A 22083-nucleotide genomic window follows, 5' to 3' on the forward strand; every position below is an offset into this window, starting at 1 on the left:
AACAATAAATACCTTAATATCTGGGAAAATTCATCTCCACAGCAAAACCAAAACAGAATACTACATACTCTGAGAAGGCAACACAGGCCGTTCAGAGATCACAGCAGTTCAGAGTTACAAACAGGTAAGAGGCAGAACAACCTTTTGAATTCAAATAAGATTTTGCTTCCCTGATTCCTGTTTTGAACATCCTGTGTTGTATTTTATTAATTGACTTTTAGATTAGATTTTATCTTTCATTTCTAACACAAGATGCATAAGAATAAACCAGCAGACACAGTCACCAGCCTTCTTAAGACACCACATTTGTACTGGTGGCTGGAATCAGAAGATTCTTTTCCTTGTATGGCAGAGTGTCACAATCTCATCATGTACTAATGATCAGCAGCACTTTAGAAAAGGGCTGGTAGCAGGAATTCCTGACATGCCCCTACTATGAATCACGCAAAGGTTGCAAAACTCTAGCTTTTTGCGAGCATGTGACATTTTTATATTTGTAACCAAGTCTCAAGACTTAGTTTGTAAAAGCTTCTATACCTAGAAACTAAAAATATAAAACAAACAACAGTGATAATAGAATTATGGAACTGACACTTCTTATGAATAGTCAGAAATGGTCCCCGAACCATAGACTCGATTGTAGTTCCGTGCACTAAGCTATCGAAAAAAGCCCTTAAATATCATTCATTTTCCTGACTCTCTTAAAAAAGAAAAACTGTAACACACATCTGTGACTTAGCAACAATATGGTTTGAAACACTTTCCAGATCATTGAACTGTGCAATACCTTTAAAAATGGGATGACAAAAGGTCGCAGTGGGAAGTTAGTAGCTTCTTGCAGTTTGGAATGAAATTCTTCAATTGTCAAAGTAGAATTCTGTTGAGAAAAAAAATTCTGTCTTGGTGACAAAATAATGAAAACACTTAGCAAGAGAAACAGTAACCAAAGCACTCTGAAATTGCTTAATAACTCGTTCTCAGTATTGATAAGAGGATAAAGAAAAGCATGCCACATATTAAATTATTACCTTATTAAAATACTCAAAGGAAACCACCAGCATCTCAGACATTCAGTGCCTGTTACGTACAGTACAGTTTAAGCTCTCAGGTGCCAAGCATGGAAATGCTTTCACATTTCAAACATCAGTTAAAGCCGCTTTTCAACATTTTTTATTTAATTTTCTATTGGAGCCTCTTGTAATTTTGTTCCCAGTGCAGAACTTATAATTAACACGCACACACAACAATTACACTTTTTAAAGGCACATTCCTTGTTGTCTGAGGAGGAAAATTGTACTTTGCCTCTTGTACTTATAAAGAGGATTGTTTGCCATGTTCTAAGCTATGTAGCAAAGTCATTACTCTGTAGATGAGGACATAGCCATGAAGACCACATGCTGCACAGGGTTGACCAAGGGAATAACATGATATGTGGACATTCCCAAGGAAAATATCCTAATTTGCTCCTCAGAGCTCAGATGAAGGTAGAAATCAACTGTAATTAACAGTGGGCAAGCACAATCAAGGGCAGGTAGATGGTCCCAAAGCTGTCTTTAGTTTCTTTACTAGTTCCACTTTCCACAAAGAACCATGTGACAACGAAAACCACATTAAACAGGCATTTTGGGCATGGAAGCAAATGATGAGCAGGGCTTACTGAAGTTACACTGCCTACATTAAAGTTCCTTTTGACACAGACTCAAGCGAAGGAGCACCCATTGCTGTCAGGTAGTGTTTTGTGAAGATACAAGCAGAGGACGTCCTGAGCCCTAGTACTCAGAAGTGCTGGCAGCCTTTGCTCCAAATGAAGTCAATGGCAACTGCAGCTGCTCAGAATAGATGTAACTTAGAGCACAACAGCATTTTTCCTGGTACATCTAATTATTTGAAGGAGATACATGGGAGACAACAACGTCTGGAAGAGACGGGGCTTTACTGGGCACAAAAAGAATCCTGGTTCAGATTCACAACAGTTTGTCTGCAAATAGCAGCTCAACTTGACAGCCATAGGTGAGGAAAAGCTGAAATAAATTCGGCCATATAATCACATAAAGATAATTTTATAAATAAGGTGACATTACTAGCAGCAATGCCCTGTCAGGTCCCTCCTTGTTGGGTTCAATGAATACTGAGAAAAGGTTTTCCACTGCATAACCCTGGGTCCAAACATAATCTTCCTCTCATTCTTTTAACCACTATCCTACCACTATATATATAGGGCACTCTCCTTTCCCCAGCCAACTAAGCTAAGCAAGCCAAGCCATGTTTTACTACATCATATAATTCAAGGAATGTCTACATTAGGGGTGCTGCCAGTATAGAACGAAAACCCTTTCACACCATCACAGTATAATACTATACTGGCAAAAAGAGTCAGGTCTGTATCTGGCTGGGAATAGCTGCCACTCATGGGAAGTTAGTCAGGTTACTCATGTCAGCTCCAGTAGCAAGAGCCAGCACTTCATTTTTCCAAGTCTGGTATCCCTAAAGCATTATATAGGCAAGTGTATGTGACCCACTCTTTTATATAACAAACATGTAAAGCATAAAAGAAGGAAAAGGAGAGAAAAAGATCACGGTTATTATATCATTGGTTTTTTGCTTACCACAAGTCCTAGCACAAGGGTACGCACTCTCTCCCCAATCTCTGGTGAAATGTCATTGCCAAACTGCTGTAAGGTTGTAAGAAATCTCTTCAGTTTGCTGAGTTGCCTAGCTCCACAAGCTGGTGGTAACTGCTGGTTAGCCAGAGAAGAGGAAGAGGAAGAGGATGGCCCATTGCTAAAGCCATTAGGAGGAGATGGAGCTCCATTTAACGCTGTTGGTGAATGGCTAGTGCCATTGGTTACTGAAAGAAAAAGAGAGAGAGGAGGATAAAACAGAGAGGGGAGGAAGAGAGAGAGAAAGAAGACAGAGGGGAAAATCCATCAGCTTATGTTTTCTGTGCTTGACCTCAAAATTAATTAAGTTGCACAATCAAAGATAATTAGCCTTTTCACAGAGTGACACTCTGCAGTTTATATCTATTTCCAAGTAGCTGGTACTGAATGGTGTGTGGATTGGAAGTAACAGCAGCTGCTTCTCACACAGCCCCCACCAAGTGCTCCTGGACCTGAAAAGCATCGTTTGAATACCAGCCTTTTGTCTGAGGATTTTTAAAAGAGAGAGGGGGGAACAGAGAGAAAGAGCATGACTGCATGTATGATAAAGACAAAAAAAAAAAAAAAATTTACTCTTTGAGGTAGAAAAAAATGTGCAGACATATTTCATGAAGCCTCAGTTTATCTCTGAATATTTTTACTTGTGTTTTGTACACACAGCTGACAGCTGTATTTATAAAACAGGACTTTCACGTTTTAACCTTACACCACCAAATGAGGAGGTTATTTTTTTCTGATGCAGATTTCCTAGCTGCTAACACATGGAGCACATGGAGTTGTCTGTGCAGGTACAAACGGTGCCATCCATGCTCACTGTGGCCTGAAGCCTTGCAGCTAGGGCATGAAGCTAGAGCTCAGAAGACTTCTCAGAGACCACAAGCAAATCACTCAACTTTCATATGCCAATAGCACATCTCTAAAAAGGATAGGAAAGTATTTCACTCCTGTTGCAGGGCTTCTGTGAGAATAACTATCTAAAGTACTAAGTGTTCAAAATTTATGGCAATGAGATCCATACAGACATACTGAAGACAACAACAGACAGATTTTGGCAGCGATTTCAGTTGGATTCTTATCCACACTCCAGAAGAGAATCAAACTGAGGACATCCTTTTCCACCCAGGTTACTTGGAACAGCACCAGTCACACACACTGTCTTGAGGTTGTTTGAGTCTGCCTCGCCAAAACGACAGCGAATGGCAAGAAAAAGGATGGCTCCCTAGAAATACGAATGTACGGTGCGCTGCCAGGTGTGGGCACGCAGCACACAACTCTGCTCAGCAGCAGCAGCCGTATTCAGCTGGGCGCTGCCCTGGAGAAATATGCTGATTTCTTTTTGGGAAGTCACTCAGAAGCCATCCCAAAAAACAACAAAAATCAAGAACTTGTCTACAATCAAAAAAGTATGGGAGTATTAGTCTAAATTGCTTCCTATTTAAAAGCATAACCATGGTAAACTAGCAACTTTCCGTGTTTCTTAATGATCTGCCTCTCTGAAACCAAACATCCCTTTCTCTATTGCCACTTTCTCTAGCAGTCATCTTTATTTTTAGACAGCAAGTCCTTTTAGAGGGTGAACACCTATACTAGATTTAAATCACTACTCTATTACCATATTTAAATCACTACCACAATACTTTTGAAGGAGCTTTTGCCCTAGTGAAGCTATCTGAATGGTCATCCAGTTTCTGCTTGTGTTTTATCCCAGCTTTTGGTTGCCTATTCTAGCTGCATGGGCTAAGGAGAGCAAGAGGTGGAAAAAGCAGAAACAGAAAAAAGCTGGCCTCAGCAAGTCCAGCTCCACGTGCAGGTCCAAGCCATGCTCTCCGAGCGCTGCAGTAAAGTAAGATATCCAAGTAAACAAACACATCGTGATTGCAAGGAACTTGCATGGCCAAAAGTCATCATACCATGAACTTAGGAAATGAGGACTGGGAAGAATAAGTACATGCCGTGCTCTAGCCTGACACCACCCAACAACTCAGTCACTTGCAAGAGACTGGTCTGGGCAGGGTTTTCCTGGGGCTATGATCAGGAAAGCACGGAAGAGCAGAGGTCTTTACCTAAGATAATATGAAGGGGAGAGAGGCAGGTAAAATTTCTCCCACAACAAGAGAAATATAGAAGTACTTCCCAAATGCAGCTTCTCTAAACCATTTTTTTTTTCCAATAGTCCACCCCGTATTAATGACTTTTTCTCTTTCTTTATAACATCTGCATTCGCCAACTGGCAAAGATCTACATAATTTCTAAAACAAAACCATGATATTAATAAAACAGAATTTAGCATTTAAAATTTCAAACTAATATTTGACAAGAGGTTCTAATTGTCTAAAACCAAAGAAAACAAGCTTACTCTTGACCAGAAAACCAGTATGATCTTCCTGGCCTAGAGGCATTCTTGCTGTAGTAATAACGAAGGTAACAGACACTCCAACAGAAGTGACTGTTTACTGTCCAAGCTGGAACCACTAAGGCCAAACTCCAAAATCTGACAGAGTAACGGCAATTAAAATTAAGAGCTTTTTAGACTTTTAGTCTTCATATAAACAGCCCCAAAAATCCAGCTATGGTTCGAACACCTTCCAAAGTGCTGAACTCAATCAAAAAAACCCCAAACATCCAAAATCATCTGAGTACAGTGAGACTATAAGAGTGATTAAAGAAGAACATTGTCCTACTCCTTTTATGATTGCCAAAGATTACCCTGAACTGTGCAAAGTGCACCACACTGAAAAGCCTGATCTGTAACAGGCCCATCCTGCAAAAACCTAGGAACAATTTAACCTCAGACCGGAGCAGCTCCTAGGTTGATTCAGGTGCTGGACTTAAGCAAAACAGACAAATCTTTGAAGGATCTGGGTCACTGGGTTAAATTTGAGTTTATGTGAATAGCTGGCACAAACCATCCTCACTGTTTAAGTTCGAAGTAAATCGTCAGGACAGGGTTCCCTGGGATAAGCAGTACAAAGGCCTCCAGCTGGCCTTCTGCATAGAGGTGAATTTTAAATAAGGCATTTAACAGACAGAAAGGGACTAAACAGACATAGGCAAGACAAATAGAAGATGCTGCCTTCATTCTGTTTAGGCATATGTATTCTCCTGTTCTAAAAATGTTTTATTTAAAATGTGAAATGTAAACACATTCTCATGTTTATACTATTACGAGGCAGTATAAAAGAGACCAAAAAATTTGCAGCTAAATCTTGGTTAGAGAAATGTGGATAATTTCATGGCTGCGAAAAGAATAGCACAGACAACATGCCAGATTCAAATCTCGGTTACACTGATATGAATGCAGAGACTAGTAATTTCTTGTTTGTTTACATCGATAAACTGAGACATGCAGCCCCAAGTGACTTAGAGAAGTAAAGCGGTCAGAGGCTAGAAATCTCTAGATAAAACAATAAAAGGCCTTTAGTTTTTGTTGTATATCAGTATTAACTAGACATTATGTAGCACTTCAATCAGAATTCTTTGTTCAGTCATAAGTGGGATGAAGGTAAGTATTTTCTTCATTTACTACCGCCACTTTAAAAACATAAACAAAAACCCGAAGTTTCTATATAAAAGGTAATGGGATCCTTTAAACAACAGAATGGCAGAAAAGAGGAGAAGGCGGTTTTCTGTACTTCTCAGAGGAGGGCTGATCTGAGCATGGGAAACTAGTACTTGCTATTCTCTAGCACTGTGGCCAAGTTGTCAATGAAATAACAACACAGCTCTGAGCTGAATGTCTTAATACCTTAAAGATGCATTAATCTGTTGTGATCTTAGTTTTGCTTAATTACTTTATTGCACTACAACTGAATGCTGCTCCCATCATGTCATGCAGGTTTCCCTTCACGTATTTCGGTTTCTTAGATTCAGAATAGAAAGAATAAGGAAGAAAAGGAAGAAAATAAGTCTAATTACACGTTGTGGGCGTGAATGAACTGGTTCTTGGAGCTCCTTGGGTAGTAGGAGGAGGTGGCATGGTTGGAGGCGTCAGCCTGGATTGTGTCTTCACATCCACAGGTGAGTCTGGCATTGTGGAATGCTTCTCAGTGCGATCTGCAACACACACCACAGGAACACACCGGTTTATTTCCCCAAGCACACCCGCTCTGACAAAAAACTTAAAAGCTAATACAAGAAGTGAGCCATTCCAGCATCTGCTGCAAAAGATTACACCTGGTTGTCTATTCCAATGTGCTCTTCCCAAATTATATCATCTAAACCTTACTTAAGAAGGTGTAACACAGATGGTAAGACCCCATTTGTAGCGGTGCTCTTTTGTTTTTATTTCTAGCACGTGCAGATGCTACCTCCCAAGCACTCCTGGAGCTGCAATAACGCTGCCTTCCTTCAGGGCTCTCACGTTAGCCAGGAGGAAAAAACAGATGAAGAGACAGGAAGGTAATAAATTCCCTTACGACACCTCTTGCAGAACTAAAACCTGAAGCTCTTTAGTACAGGTGAGATATTGGGTGGGATATTGGTCGAATCCAGCTCTCTTCATGTCTCCTCTTTGTCACACCTGCTGCCCTCTCCATTGCTTCTCTTTGTAATCATGGAGGGATACGTTAAGTAGAGGGCCTCTTGGATCACATTACCACCCTGCCCCTGGATATACTTACATTCACCAGAAAAATAAACACAACATGCCAAAATGGTAAGTGAACTGTCACACATATGTACCGTTGTTTTTAAAAAGGCTTCTAAGTTTGCACCTTCACACATTAAGAACAACTTTAATGTTCAAAATCTGTAAGATATGTAGAAACATAATTCCCCAAGAAAACAAAACAAACAAGAGGCAAAACCAGGCAGAAAACCCAACAGTTCTCTTGCAGCTAAAGATCTAAATAAGCAAGATATTTTACATAGAAGCTGTAGAAGTAAGTATCTTCTTCTTCCAACATCTTTTTGGACACCTCTGTGCTACAAATTTTGAAAATCCACCCAAACCCTTATGTTTCATTTATCGAGAATGGGCAAAACATGACAACATTTACCAACTGAAAGCAAAATTAAGGCTTCCTTACTCATGCCAGGAGTTTAGCGAGCCATCTTGAGTAAAATCAAGTTTAGCTTTCAAAGGGCATAAGTTAAACTTGTTCACCACTTCTTTGGGAGGGTCAGGGTTATTTATTTTATACATTATCCTACACAAGTCTTCCTGATCTCCATTAAGCTATTTTGCAAAGCAAGTAAGTGTTGCTGCTAATGGGTAAGCATGTAAGTCTGTGGTTTTAATCCAAGACAATAGGAAAGTCCGTCACATTCTATAAATTCTGTCACTCTGCTTTGCGACGTGCTTTCCTTGTTCTCAATAACAACATACAATCTTCAACGAACAAATCATATCTAAAATTTTCCCCAAGAGATACTAAGAGAAATTAAATGCAGTGCACACATTTAACAAAGGAAGGGTATGTTTAATGAAGCCTTAAAACAATTATCAGAAAACGTAGTTATCAAAAAGTTAAAAAACCACAATGCATAATAGATAGCAATCTTTAGCTGCCTGAAACTGAGGAAGTATGTCCCAAAGATGCAGTGTGTCGGGTACTGCAATTACAGAAGCCATCTTCGCCCTTTGTGGAGGTGCCTACAGACGATGCTTCAGTTCTCAGGGAAAATGAATCATTTCATACAGATTTTAGAGACAGGTTTGGGGAGGATGAGCAGAGAAACACCCCCAGAACAGGACTGTAGGATCTGTAGTGTTGATCTAAGGTTAGTAAACCTCAGCTGCAGATGGAACGGTATCCAAAATGATTAGCTTAAATAGTAAGGCTGCTGCACACACAGGTGAGGTTTGATTTGCAAATCAAACAACACTAAATTATCACATGCTGGAAAACAAACGCAAGTTTTTAAACAAATTCTAGAAAAATTTCCTTTCCATGTCACTATACTAAAACAGTTAAATCGAGATCTTCAACAAGCCACTCATTTAATATAAAGAACTATGAAAACTTGTCTTGAAATGTTAATTGCTTCCTTAATAGCCGAATTCATCTTGCACTCACCTCAACCAACCTCAGCAACAAGGGAATAAATAGCTTTCAGCTCATGTTGCAACAGAGGGAAAGAGGCACAGCAGTGAGCCCAAGCCCTCCTAAATAAAGGCAAATATTTCTGCCATGCCAAGAAAGGAGAGAGAAAGGGAGGCTTGCCAGAGCTGGTGGGGAGATAACAGTGGGAACTGCTGGTCCATCTGGTTTTCATTCTGCTAACACTCACATGGAACTGTTAAGGAAGGCAGTCCAGGTACCCAGATTTGAAGCATGTGGGAGCGCAGACACAGGCACAGAGGAGATGGAGGTGGGTGGAAGGAGGAGTGCGAGAATTCGAGCTCCTCGCACAGCCTGCTGCTCGCAGGAGCAGGCACAGCCTGTATCCTCCAATTCAGCTGCTGATCCCTAAAAGCGATCCCAAGCCTGCAACCCACAACACGGCTCCTGCTCCCCCTCTTTGCTGCATTTCAAAGTTCAGGTTTGATCAGAAACGCACTCAGACTGGAGGGGGGAGGCTTTCCCAAAAAGCTGGCAATGTTTTGTTACCTAAATTGAACACGGTAGTGGGAAATTGCATGTTGGTTTTGCCCTCCAATTTCAGATTGCCATTCTGCTGCAACCCAACTGCTTTTTTCTCCCTCAAATAGCGTCTGCCACCCGGTTTGCAGATCACTGAAATTATCTACAGACTTCTGCACTTCCCGTATAAATGTAATGACATTAGGCTTGATTCTCCTAATTACATTCCTTTGGACATCTTAAGGGTAAAAAACCTCAAAACCTCTACAGGTCACTTACCTTTGCTTAACCTCTCTGTCCCCCTTGCAAAGCCCTAAACTCTACTCTGCTACTGTATATCACAGACAGACAGATTTATCTCTAGTTGTCTGTAAGTTCCCTAGCCCTGCCTTCTGTAAAGAGATATAAGGCTCCTTTCAAGCCCACCTCAAAACACTTCCAACAAGGGTACAAGATTATCTTGTCAGAGCAGAGACCTTCTGGGTGAGAAAAGGGTCTTTTGAAGAAGTACAGTGCAAAATGCAGAGATCTTCCTTCCACGTGCTTGGAAGACACCACCACCAACACACCGCCCAGAACGGTCTCTTCCATTGCAGCCTTCACAACCCACCTTTCCACTCTCATTACTATCAGAACTCCTGCAGGAGCCATTCTGCTCTTACTGCTGCTATTTACCTACTCCTTGCCTCCGCAGCTGGTTCCCCAGCCTCCGAGGGAGCTACGGGGCTGGGAGCACCCACTTCCAGCAGCTCCGCACCCACCTCTGTCCCACCACCCACAACCCCAGAGAACCTCAGCAGCTCGATTTTGAAGAGGAAGATCTCTCAGAGGATGGAGCTCAAAGCAGACAAAAAAAAGAAGAAAAACAACTTGATGGTATGAAAGCTAAAGGCAAAATGGTATTTAAATCATATTCAGGAGCCAAGTTTCTCCTAAAGCCATTTTTCACATAAACTGTGGATATTCTGCCATCCGTACATTCAGAGGTGATGAGGGTTTGGGAGAGGAGCAAAGAATCTCTCAAGAGGAAAAACTGTATTTTTTATATGTGAAATCCTGCCTGTGTAAGATTTCATGTACATTTGCTCCAGTTTTGTAATAAAGTTGCATATACATTGAAATTTGCCTGAAATTTGGAAGAACTTTAAGGAAAATCATGTCTTAAAATGGCTTAATTTCTTGAATTCCAAAACATTTTTATGCTTTTGTGTAAAATCAAACTCCCCATTTGCAAAGCTAGTTCTGATTTTTTTTTTTTTTTGGTTGGACTCTGACATTTCAAACAATAATCCTGAATTAGCAGGGACACACCAGAAAGCTTCATATAGACAGTATCCCGTAGCATCGCATATTTCAGAGCACAGGCTGTGTATACAGAGAGAGCAACTTCTTTCTGGTGCAAAGATTTCTTCCACCAAATCCCTCTAAATGGTGACAGACTTGCACTCCTTAGTCCAGTACAGATCAAATGGGGCTGAAACCAGAGGTCCTCCAAACCAGAGGGAAAAGGAGACATCTGCAATTCATTCTGCAGTGTTCGCTGAAATCAATTCAGGATGGAGATAGATGGTGAAATAATGGTCTAGTCCTAATCCATACACACAAACCTCTGGTGCAGTGAAAGACTTAGAATAAATTCGGAAAATATGTTTCAAGTATGCAGAGATCTACTGCATTTGCTTTGGATTATATTTTTTATCTTTAAAAAAATATTCTGAAATATACATTCTTGAATCTCTTTTACAGGACAGAGTGAAGAACTGTGATTTTACCACAGAAGTATCTTTCCTGTTTTAAATTAAAGAATGTTGTAAAACCACCTTTAAATTATGATATTTCTTCTGTGGATTTCTTGGTTCATGAAACTATACTGTTCTTGTAATTCCTTCAGTTTTTATGGTAGGAGTTATTTTTATCACTGTATTTAGCTGTTAGGTGAATACTGATATTTACCGTAAGCACAGTCAGCTTCTGAAGACAAACAGGGAAGGGACAAAAGTAAAATGTGCAGGAGCAGAGGCAAAAAGAGATGTGCATGTATTAAAACTGATTTACTTTGCTTCCTGTAACTTAAATTATTTAGTCCATTTTTAAAACAAGGCGGTCTTTCATATATGGCAACATTTCAGCTCACATGGCACCCTTCCAAGTCTAACGCATCAAGGAAATCTGATGTATGGAACAAAATATGGAATATATAAATACTTTACTGATACCATTTCAATAGCCAATTCAATGTCAAGCATTTCTAGGGTTGGTGTGTTTTCAATTTCCTTTTTTAAATGAAAAAAAGTATGGTATAATACGCTGTGGCATTTATTTTACTTTTAGTTACTGCAAACAGTTCCAGATGTATATTCAGGCATGAAACACGCTTAAAAGACGCTCTATATTGATTGTACAGTACTTACTACTTCTGTGCCAACACGTTAAAAACAAAAATTAAAATTGCCAACTTAAAAGAGCCCATTGTCTTGTTTCCTTTAGATTCACAGAAAGTACAAACCCCGCATATGATACATGGGATTAGAACCCACCCCCACCACCCAAATTATATGAATTGTGACCTGAATCTGTGGGATTTAATACTGATGGCTACCTAGGTGGCGTTGGACTAATTTTGATTATTTTGAAAGGGATATCATAGAATTTGTTAGCAGGTAACTACAGGTTGTGGGTCACAGTAATGACGAACTAGGAGACAAAACCCCACAAGTCCATCAAAGAGGACAAATTACAAAGCCTTTTCATCCCTAATGCTGTCAGTAATGTTCCCTCCTTCAGATTTGGTCAAGTCACGCAGCACCGTGACAAGGCAGTGCTTGTGGAGACCCACCTCTGCAGAGGCCCAGACCTGCCACCATGCAGAGCAGAACAATATTACAAGGTAATATTGGTTGAAATGGACTTGTTCAAGAATGCGATGTATAAGCCTGATATATCTGGCAAAGCCTACCCACCCTGTGCACAGCACACCTGGGAAAAAATGGAAGTCCTGTGATGCAGCGGTAAAACACAACATTTGGCCACCACCGCTGCAGACCCTCTCCCGGCCAAGCATGCCCGGGACTTGTCTGAGATCTGTCCCATCTTCATTCCATTCGTCTCTTGGCCCTTTTGACTTTTTCTTAATGAATAACAAGGACCTAAACACAAAGAATGTTTTTGTGCTATAAACGACTGATTTCAAACAAGCATACTATAGGCATAACTCTCTGCTTGCACCAGGTGCAGTCACTTTATTGGCCTAGAAAGAAAACACCACCCAGTTTCCAGTTCCCCGGTGGAGAAGTTTTATTCTCTAGGTGATTTGCAGAAGGGCAGTATCAGAAAGCAGTTCAGACACTCTGATTCTGCCTTTTGTCACAAAACATCATCCCTGAAAGCTTTGTCCACCAGGAATGAGAATGTGTGTGGGGCAAGTGACAGATATGCACAGCAAATTTTTCGAGATGACATAATATTTCATTGCCTTTTTAGCATGTCGGGTATGAAGCTCACGTACCAAAGATAACCCTTTTGCAAAAACAATATCACAATTGTGCTGCAGTCTTAAATTGGTTCTCCTCTGCTCAGATAGTTGAACGTTTCATATCACCAGCTATTCTAGAGAATAAGAGGAAGCACACTCAGTTTACCGATTTCTTCTCATTTAATATCCAGGAGCTAGAAGAAATTCTGCATCCTGGAAGTTCACTGAACTTGTCTCAGGCAAGGTTACCAAAGCTCTCTTCAGACATACTAAAAAAGGCCATGAGAATAATTCAATCTCCACTCTGTCTCTCAAAACCTGAAAGGGATTTTTGTACTTTTCTCTCTCAGTTCTGGCAGGAAGGGTCTGTGGATGATGTAAACTAGGTGAATGGCAGACAATACTTTGCATCATGTTCTTCATCCATAATGGTACCTTGCCTGGTCCTACTATCATGACAACGAAACAAAAACACGCAAGCGCTCCCTTTTGTTTCAGTTCTCTAGGGTGAGAGGTGCTGACTGGCAAAAAACTGTGTCCCATGCTCATAGCTTTGCAACTGAAGGCCAGATAGTTACACAATTATAAAACAAGCAATGCATGAGTTCAGTCTCAAGAGTTGAGACAAAAATGTTATGACTTGGGTTTGCTTGGAAATATTATTTTCTCCTGAAAGAAATAAACTTGTCTTACCATATACTTTCATTTTAAAAGAGGAAAAAGAATAGAAAAATAATCTTTTTCCTCTCATTTAACAATCTGACATGTTTTGACATGAAATTCACTTTCAGTTATTTAATAATTAAAACCCGACTCCTGTCAGAATTGCGACTTTTTTTCAACACCTCTTTTCTCCTTGCCCCTTCCCGGCTTTGCAAATTTTCCCACGTAAAATTATTTGAATGCACAAAGCAATTGTAGAAGCCTAAAGGGGAGAAGAACGCATTCTAAATGTAGATCTATAATACTACCACCACAATGGTTTATGAAATACTTCAGCAAGAACGGGCAAGGAAAATAAGGGTCAAATTGTGGCAGTCACCCTAAGTTTCCATAAGCCCTTGGAAAATAAAGTATACAAGGTTCCCTTGTCACGGCTGAATACATGCCAGTTGGGCTGTAACGAAGGCAAAGACTGTGAATTTATTCTAAATATCCCACCGAGCATCATCAAAATGTATGCATAACTAATGCAATTAATAAGCAAACAGTCTCACAATCATTATTGAAATAATATTATTTTCCTGTTCAAATTGTTTCCTGGATCTTTTCTACTTCAGTTTGTTGACGAGTTACCAAACTAAGAACTGTATGTTGTGAGTCTTTCACATCACAGGAACTATCACTGCTATTCCAAAACCAGATCACTGAACGTTGAGGAACAAGTGAAGCAAAGAAGATGTGCCCACTACCTCCAACACAAAGAACTGAAGAACAATCAGAGCAACCACTGGCCAAACCCACTCCCTGGCCTCCCCTACACACTAGACAACCTCTCCACATAAGCAACCACTCCCTTCACTTGTCCTGTACTTATAGAGGAAACCACTGGGGTGTTTTTGGACGCAGCTTCCCAAAGGCTCCCAGGCCAGTAATTAGTTTTCTTTTTGTACTCTCTTCTCTAGAAGACCTACCCTTGTCACGATTGCCTGTTATGTGACAAACTACAGATAAAATTAGGCTGATATCTAAGAAACTGAAAATGCCATCAGCATCAAATCAGTTATTGTTTGTATGTTCTTTTGTACTCAACCACACGTAACACAAATCCTTCCCACCAGAACAACATTTTCTCTCACAATGCCAATTAAAATTTCAAGACTTGCTCTCCAGAAGTGTATTTAGGTTTTCAACCTAAAGTTTGTATGGTCTTAAATTAACAGTGAATAGTTTGTTACACAGCTAAAAGTCTGAAGCAAAATAAATATTAACTCCTTTATTTTTAATGGGCTTACATAAAGTGTAAAGCATATCTGTAACCATTTTAGAAAAATCCTAAGATAGGACTGATACTAGTATTCCATTAAATTTAACTGGAAATGCTATCTCCAATATAGACTAGATAAAATAAAATAACTTTAGATTCAAGGCAACTTTAGGTATTAAATTACCAGCAAAAAACTTATTATGGCTGTACTTTTAAAAGGCATCAGTTATGTTTATAAAACATGCCAGAAGTCCTCTAGGCTCAAAAAGAATCAAATATGGGTGTAGGAGGTGATATTTTCCATGGTTATACATCTGAAAAAATGATACACGGACTACCGAGAAGGTAATGGATATACCTCTGGCTTTCCTTGGTTTTAAACGGTAGAATTTGTCACAGACAAGTCAAGATCCCCTAAGGTGTGGAATGGTGTTGGCCAGTCTGGGCCAGACTGCTCCTCACCTTGTGGATCACGCTTCCAAATCCCCACTCTACCAGACTGCACATCTAAGAATCCAATTCCTTCCAGTGATATTTCAAACGATGAAAAGTTTGACCTGTTAGGCCAAATGCACAGGCCTGGGGAGCAAGACCTTACCTATATATAAGACAGAAATCATGGGTGGCCAAACTCCCTCCCAAGAGCAAGTACCACTCCAGTCTGAGGAAGGCTGCTAAGCAGTCTAGACTCCCCGTTTCATCAGTGAAGAGTTAGAGCTTCTAATTTATTAATTCCTAAGGCTGTTAAGTCAGATGGTATAAATATTCCTGTATAGATCTAGGTCCTTTGCCTTGTGAGAACCAGAAGCATTCAGGCTGCTCCAGCAGGATGGCTGGTGTACAGGAGAATCAGTGATCCTCAGTCACCAGGCATACTAACTCCTTGCTTTCTATTTGATCAGCCAAGACAGGTATTAATCCACCAATGAAAAACAGACAATGAAACTTATTTCCCCCAGAACCCTTGTTCACGTGTTGCCGCTGTCACTTACTGCCATTACAGCAAAAGAAAAGTGAAGTTACAGGCTTTTCCCGTCTCAAAAATTGTCAGTGTATAACACCAAGTAGTGCAATTTATTACCCTGATGAGTACTTCAGCATTTGTGCAAATACACACACTTTAGAAGACAATCATATCACATCATCAGATGATGCCCTTAAAGACATCTTGTGTTCACATGACTGACTGTCTAGACAGAGTGAAAAAAATACTCATGATTAGTTACAAGTCAGCTCCTCTTCAATGCTGCACATCGTGTCAATTGTCTTGTATTTTGGGACATGGATCGCACCTGAAAACAGCAGTAGGGAGGTGGCAGGGGGGAAAGAGTCTCAGAAACCTCGCATGAAATCAAGACCCTCCATCTCAAATACTTGCTTAGATGAGGTAGCATTAGTTATTGACAAATAAGCTCACAACCAAAACAAATATTACCATTAGGAAAAAAAAAAAGTATATTTCAAATCAATTTTCTGGCCTACTGTATCACATGCAAACTTAAACGCTATATGGAACAATATAGGCATGTAAAAGAAGAAACTTGTGTATGTCATGTAAAACCAGACTAACAAATGCCCCCTTTTGAAGTCAGTGAATTCATATAAATCAGGTTGGATCACCCAGGAAGAGAGGTGCTGGGTTAACCTTGCAACCCCAGTCCCAGAAACACTCCAAGTGCTTCACTGTAGATACTGAAAACAGCTGTAGGTAAACTAATGAGACCATTCACAGGGCATACAATTACATACAATGTTTCTAGGCCTTAAAGCATCACAGCAGTCTTAGTCTTGCACAATAAAACTTAAAACTTCCTTCTTTTAATGTATCTTTCCTTTGTTTTGAATTTTAAATATCAGACCGAAAAAAAAAAAAAGAAAAAAACCCCAAACATACAGCTGAAGCCTTAATTGAAAAAAGCAATTATTACAGAAACCACAGAAAATATAAGTAAAATATTAAAACAATTTCAGATATCATAGCATTGACATGCTTAACAGTTGTAAAAACATGCTTCATTTCATGCCCAGCAGATTCAAATTAAATGTATACTTTTCCCAACAAATACATAAAACCAAAGGGTTTTGTATTTATGGAACCTCATTTTCATCAAGCCAGCTAAACCTGCTATTCCAACACAGCAATTTAATATTGACCTGTGTGGATCAGTATGGCTTCTGTATTTGTGTACATACGTGTGCATGTGCGTGTATGCGCACACACATTTATTTAATCAAGTTTTACTTACTTGATTTTGTATATTAAAGTACTGTGATTTTTTTTTTAACATTCTGCTTTAGAAAATTGTAAGAAAGAGATAGTCTTCAACTACGCTCAAAGGAGTGTTAAATGGAGGGGAAACTGCACGGTGAGAAGTCAGACACCAGAAAGAAACCACTCAATGCTACAAGTGCGAGAGATATATTGACAAAGTAAAGAAGCTGATGTGTTTGAACTCTGAATGTTCAACATGAATGCACTTAACCCTTGGCAATACAGAAACTTTTCTTGTACATGGAGAGAATCTCATGTATATGGAAAGAATCTCATGAAAAGCAGATTTAACTTTCTCTGTGCTATGGAAATACCCTAGATTTGACTTTGGGTCTACTTAGACACATACAGTTTGCTTCATTGAGAAGTGGATTAACCAGAAGAGGAGCCATTTTTATGAGAAAGGGAAGAACATTCAACAGGAGGAAAGAAACTCTGTGGCTGGGCAGAGGGTGGTTGAGAGGACAGCAGGGCATCGTCTTCCCATGGGCTGGCAACAGCCCCTGGACGCATCATCAGCCTTTGCTGGTGGGACTGGATGGTGGGATAAAAGGGAACGCAGCAAGAAAGACGGGCCAGCTGGGCGCACGCCTTGGCAAAGAGTTGCTGGACATTTTCCCAGGTGGCTGTTAACCACTAGAGGGATATGATATTGTGCAGCCACCCAGGGAAAAACTGCCTTTCCCTGTGGAAACTTCAACATACCAGTAAGGTACTCAGAAAGTCAAAGGGAGATGTTTTAAGAAGAGTTCTTTCCATTGTCAAAAGTTAACGTCAGACATGTGGTACAGGAAGGAAATCTTATGATATTGTGTATGTATACATCGGTATGTCCTTTTCCATTTCTACAGTATCAACATAATATTTAGCATTTCTCTCTAAATTTTTGCTATACACTTTTGTTCCTTGAATAACTAGGCAGTACTGGCTGCAACAGAAGACCATTTTCAGTGCCTCCTATTGCCACCTATCTACCCCAGCCAAACAACTCAGATGTTTCTCCCCACAGCTCACAACTTTCCTTCCCACTCCCCCATCCTGTTTTGGAGATAGCTTTCTATACAAAATACTCAAAAAGTGAAACGGCAGCAGGCAGCACATCAGACAGGGTCGAGCCTACAATTGCATACTATACCCAGTCATAAGAACCCAGACCGTGCTTACACAACTATAGGCACGTGATATAAGTGAAATTGAAAATATCCCACCCAAATTTAACACCTTTTTTTTTTTTTTTGCACCAAAACACAGAGAAACAAACAAAAAATGGTTGTTTTCTTCACACCTGTAAGAGGTCAGAGAGATCAAATGGCAAGCAGGGCAGAAAAAAAGGAAAAAAAATAGTAGGGTGGCTCACATAGATCTTTATAAATGTATTTCTAGCACCACATACGTGTTAAGAAAGCTAAATCCCAATCGCAGAGACAATGACTGCACTAAGATCTCCCCTGAGGACATAATTCTTTGTGGTCCTGTGGTGGTCTTCACTTGCAATAGGAGATGTAAAACGATGTCCGTAGTTGTCTGGTGTGTTTTAAAATGCTTGGATATGAAGAAATAAAAAACTGCTGAACTGCAACAACTATCTAAGACAAATTCCAAAATTATGAAAGGAAAATTTTAAAAAAAAGGTAAATAGGAGTACTTGGATGAAATACTAAACAGTTAACAAGAATAACTGTCCCCATATGAGTTCCTATCCATTATCCATTAGCAGTGTAGGGGAAAGGGACCTGGGGGTCCTGGTGGACAGCAGGATGACCATGAGCCAGCATTGTGCCCTTGTGGCCAGGAAGGCCAATGGCATCCTGGGGTGGATTAGAAGGGGGGTGGTTAGTAGGTCGAGAGAGGTTCTCCTTCCCCTCTACTCTGCCCTGGTGAGACCGCATCTGGAATAGTGTCCAGTTCTGGGCCCCTCAGTTCAAGAAGGACAGGGAACTGCTGGAGAGAGTCCAGCGCAGGGCCACAAAGATGATGAAGGGAGTGGAGCATCTCCCTTATGAGGAAAGGCTGAGGGAGCTGGGTCTCTTTAGCTTGGAGAAGAGGAGACTGAGGGGTGACCTCATCAATGTTTATAAATATATAAAGGGTGGGTGTCACGAGGATGGAGCCAGGCTCTTCTTGGTGACAACCAACAGTAAAACAAGGGGTAATGGGTTCAAGCTGGAACACAAGAGGTTCCACTTAAATTTGAGAAGAAACTTCTTCTCAGTCAGGGTGACAGAGCACTGGAACAGGCTGTCCAGGGAGGTTGTGGATTCTCCTTCTCTGGAGACATTCAAAACCCGCCTGGACGCCTCCTGTGTAACCTCATCTGGGTGTTCCTGCTCTGGCAGGGGGATTGGACTAGATGATCTTTGGATGTCCCTTCCAATCCCTAACATTCTGTGATTCTGTGATCTTTTTCATAATTATTGCAACAGAGCAAGTAGCTTCAGTAACTGTGCATACAAATGACCTATTAGAAACTTAACAGGTCATTTCCAAAGGTGATTATAAGCCCTGACTTATAGAGCTGCTCAATTTTGCACATAATTCTGTTCAACGCCAACAATCCGCACAAAACTAAGATAAATGTATTTCCACAAGACTAAGTAGAAATAAACGTTCAGAAACTAAAACTATCGCTTCAAAACACTGATGAAACAAATGCATTAGTTTTCAAAACTGATAGGTTAAAAAATTTGCTTTTGCCTGTGCTCTGGTCTCATGAGAACATAAAGGAGGCAGTAATTATATGTTAGAGCTCTTACAATGCCACATGTTATAATTAAATGGTGTTGAGTGTAACAGCAAAAAGTCCAAGGTTAGATAGAAGGGATAAAAAGCATAGTAGATTATCAGAGTGAATATCTGCTATGGATCACATTATGGACAGTAGAAACGTGTGAGTAGATACAGACACCTCAACCAACTCTTCCAAAGAGTTCTTGCAACAAGAGCATGCTCTTCATCACAACAGTCCTTACTGGCCCTATTTCTCTACAGGCAACTGTGCTTTCAGTATAAGTGAACATGCAATAGGTTTTGTCTTAGAAAATATTAGAAAATTATTCAGAACCACCATTTAAGGAGAGCAATAAAGAACAGGAGTGTAGACATGCAGCTTCCTCAGCTGCCGAGGCTGTTAAACAGTAGGAGAGACAGAAACAGATCCTGGCACTCCCACTGTGAATGGCTTGGGCAAGTTGTAAAGAAGTTAACTGAGCAAAACCAGAATAGGCTCACTTACAATGTGCAGGGGGAAAAAAATGTAGGAACAAATATACCCAGCTACATTAAGGAGGGGAAACAAAACAAATACCAGCTTTCCTTCATATCAAATAGATAAATGAGAAAACAAAACTATAAAAAACCGTCTGCCTTAACTGAAATTAACACAGATTGTGACAACTAACAAATAGCAGTGATATTGGCGTAGCTTGGGTTTAAATCTGTCTCAATGGCTGAGAAAGAAATGGATGAAGGGGGAACCAAACTTGGGCAAAAAAACCCAAACAATTGATTCTGGAAATGCACATGTGATTTTTTTTCTAGGAGGAAGTGAAGCAGAAAATGAGATTCTGATGCTGATTTTTCTTACCTTGCTTTCTCTTCTAGCACAAGAAGAGATAAAGAAGAGGTAAACACACACAGGTACTATTACACAATTCAGTCAGGCCTGGCTTCTCGGGAGTCTCTCAACAAACCTTCCTTCCCTCCAGCAACCCTGAACTCTGATAAGAATGGGGACAAGAAACTGTATCACCTCATTGGTTCTGCAGGGAGCCAGCAGCCTTCGCATTTATTACTCCCCCACTACTTCTGTTTCTTTTTCTTATTGGTTAAAACAATATGTCTTTCTTTTATTTTTTACCATCTCAAATGTAGACTTGGAACACATACTCTACACAATGTTATGTCATACTGGAATAATGTCTCAAAATGCTGAACTTCAGTTGTTATTATTTATCTAAAACCTTTGTTTTCTTTTAAACTGTATTTTGTTGGACTGTGTCTACAGAGAGCTAAACTCCTAAGCCTTCAACCCGCCATCTCAAAGAAGCTCATGCAAAAGAGTCCAAGTAGAGTTTACTGTCAGGTCTGTAATGAGAGTAAAATGATAAATCTCTGTACTGAAAGCCAGATGCTTCATTCTTAGCTCTGATCCCCCCCACCCTGTTCTTTTGCATTCTAGCTAGCACACAGCTGTAATAAATGTGGCTCTTCTCACAAGCCGTGCAGATGTTAACAGTTCTGTAGGACATCAAGAAACATTTCAAGAATCTTGTAAGTGCTGACTAAACTTGCTTGAATTACCCACACTACCTCCTCCACATTCCTATTCAGTAACATTAGTCTTCCTGAATGTATTAAGAAAAAAAAAATAATTAGCATCTAAGCCAAGACATTAATATCTAGGTCTAAATGCACTATCAATAAACAAGGAATGTTCTTAAGCCATCAGACAACAGATATTCAGATAGTAAACCAAAAGGAGTCAATTTATTCTTTGTCAAAATGACTAATGCATTTTGCATTTCTTATCTATGCAAGAAAGGATAAATGACTGTCTGAAAATATATATTTATAAAAGTCACGGCTGGATATATTTTGAAAGAAAGGATCAGAACTATAGTAAGATCTTTTCTTTCATAGTAATCAAGTGGATTAATACTAAATTAGAGTGAAGGAGTTCAAAGTGCTACCTAGTACATTTTTATTAAAGTTATATTAGCATGACAGTCATATGCATTAAAGATTAAGCTAAAGCCTCAAACCACAGTCGGTTCTGGGCACGAGCAAGAGTCCAGCTGTGCAGGTGGAGGACTAGACACCAAATGCATTCATTAAGCGGGTCTGTACTAGAGACAGTCTTTTAATATTCTTCCCTCTTCAGGCAGCAAGCTTAGTCTCTTTTCGCGGGGCAGGACTTTCAAAAAGCAGTTTAGGAGCACAGACACCAACAAAGGCAAATGTGACCAGCAATCATGTATTACTCCAGATGCTTTAAAATCCCACATTAAACACCCTACCCCTGTGTGTAAACTTCACACTCTCAAAACAGACTGGAAGCAGGGCTGCGGAGCAACTCGCAGCACTGAGACATCACAGGATCTCAATCTTCAACAAGTTCAGAAATAAAATGTCCAGTTGGGAGTTTCTATGGTGCAGTTTTGAGATTGTCTCCAGTCAAGTGTCAATCTCAGCAGAGTTTCAAAGAGGACAGGATAAGGAGAAATAAAACA

The 22083-nt window shown here is 40.0% G+C and overlaps 1 protein-coding gene across 3 annotated transcripts in view; it reads right to left on the reverse strand.

The window, feature by feature from the left end:
- Positions 1–22083, reverse strand: part of RUNX1T1 (RUNX1 partner transcriptional co-repressor 1) — a 114325-nt gene that overhangs the window by 43791 nt on the left and 48451 nt on the right. For all 3 annotated transcript variants that reach the window (XM_065627763.1, XM_065627764.1, XM_065627765.1), the window contains 3 exons: positions 6576–6713; positions 2607–2848; positions 788–877 (listed from right to left, as the gene is read on the reverse strand). In XM_065627763.1, coding sequence (XP_065483835.1) covers positions 788–877; positions 2607–2848; positions 6576–6713 — 470 coding nt within the window. The remainder of the gene's footprint in view (positions 1–787; positions 878–2606; positions 2849–6575; positions 6714–22083) is intronic.

Source organism: Caloenas nicobarica, chromosome 2 (assembly GCF_036013445.1).
Source record: "Caloenas nicobarica isolate bCalNic1 chromosome 2, bCalNic1.hap1, whole genome shotgun sequence".
NCBI classification, from domain to species: domain Eukaryota; kingdom Metazoa; phylum Chordata; class Aves; order Columbiformes; family Columbidae; genus Caloenas; species Caloenas nicobarica.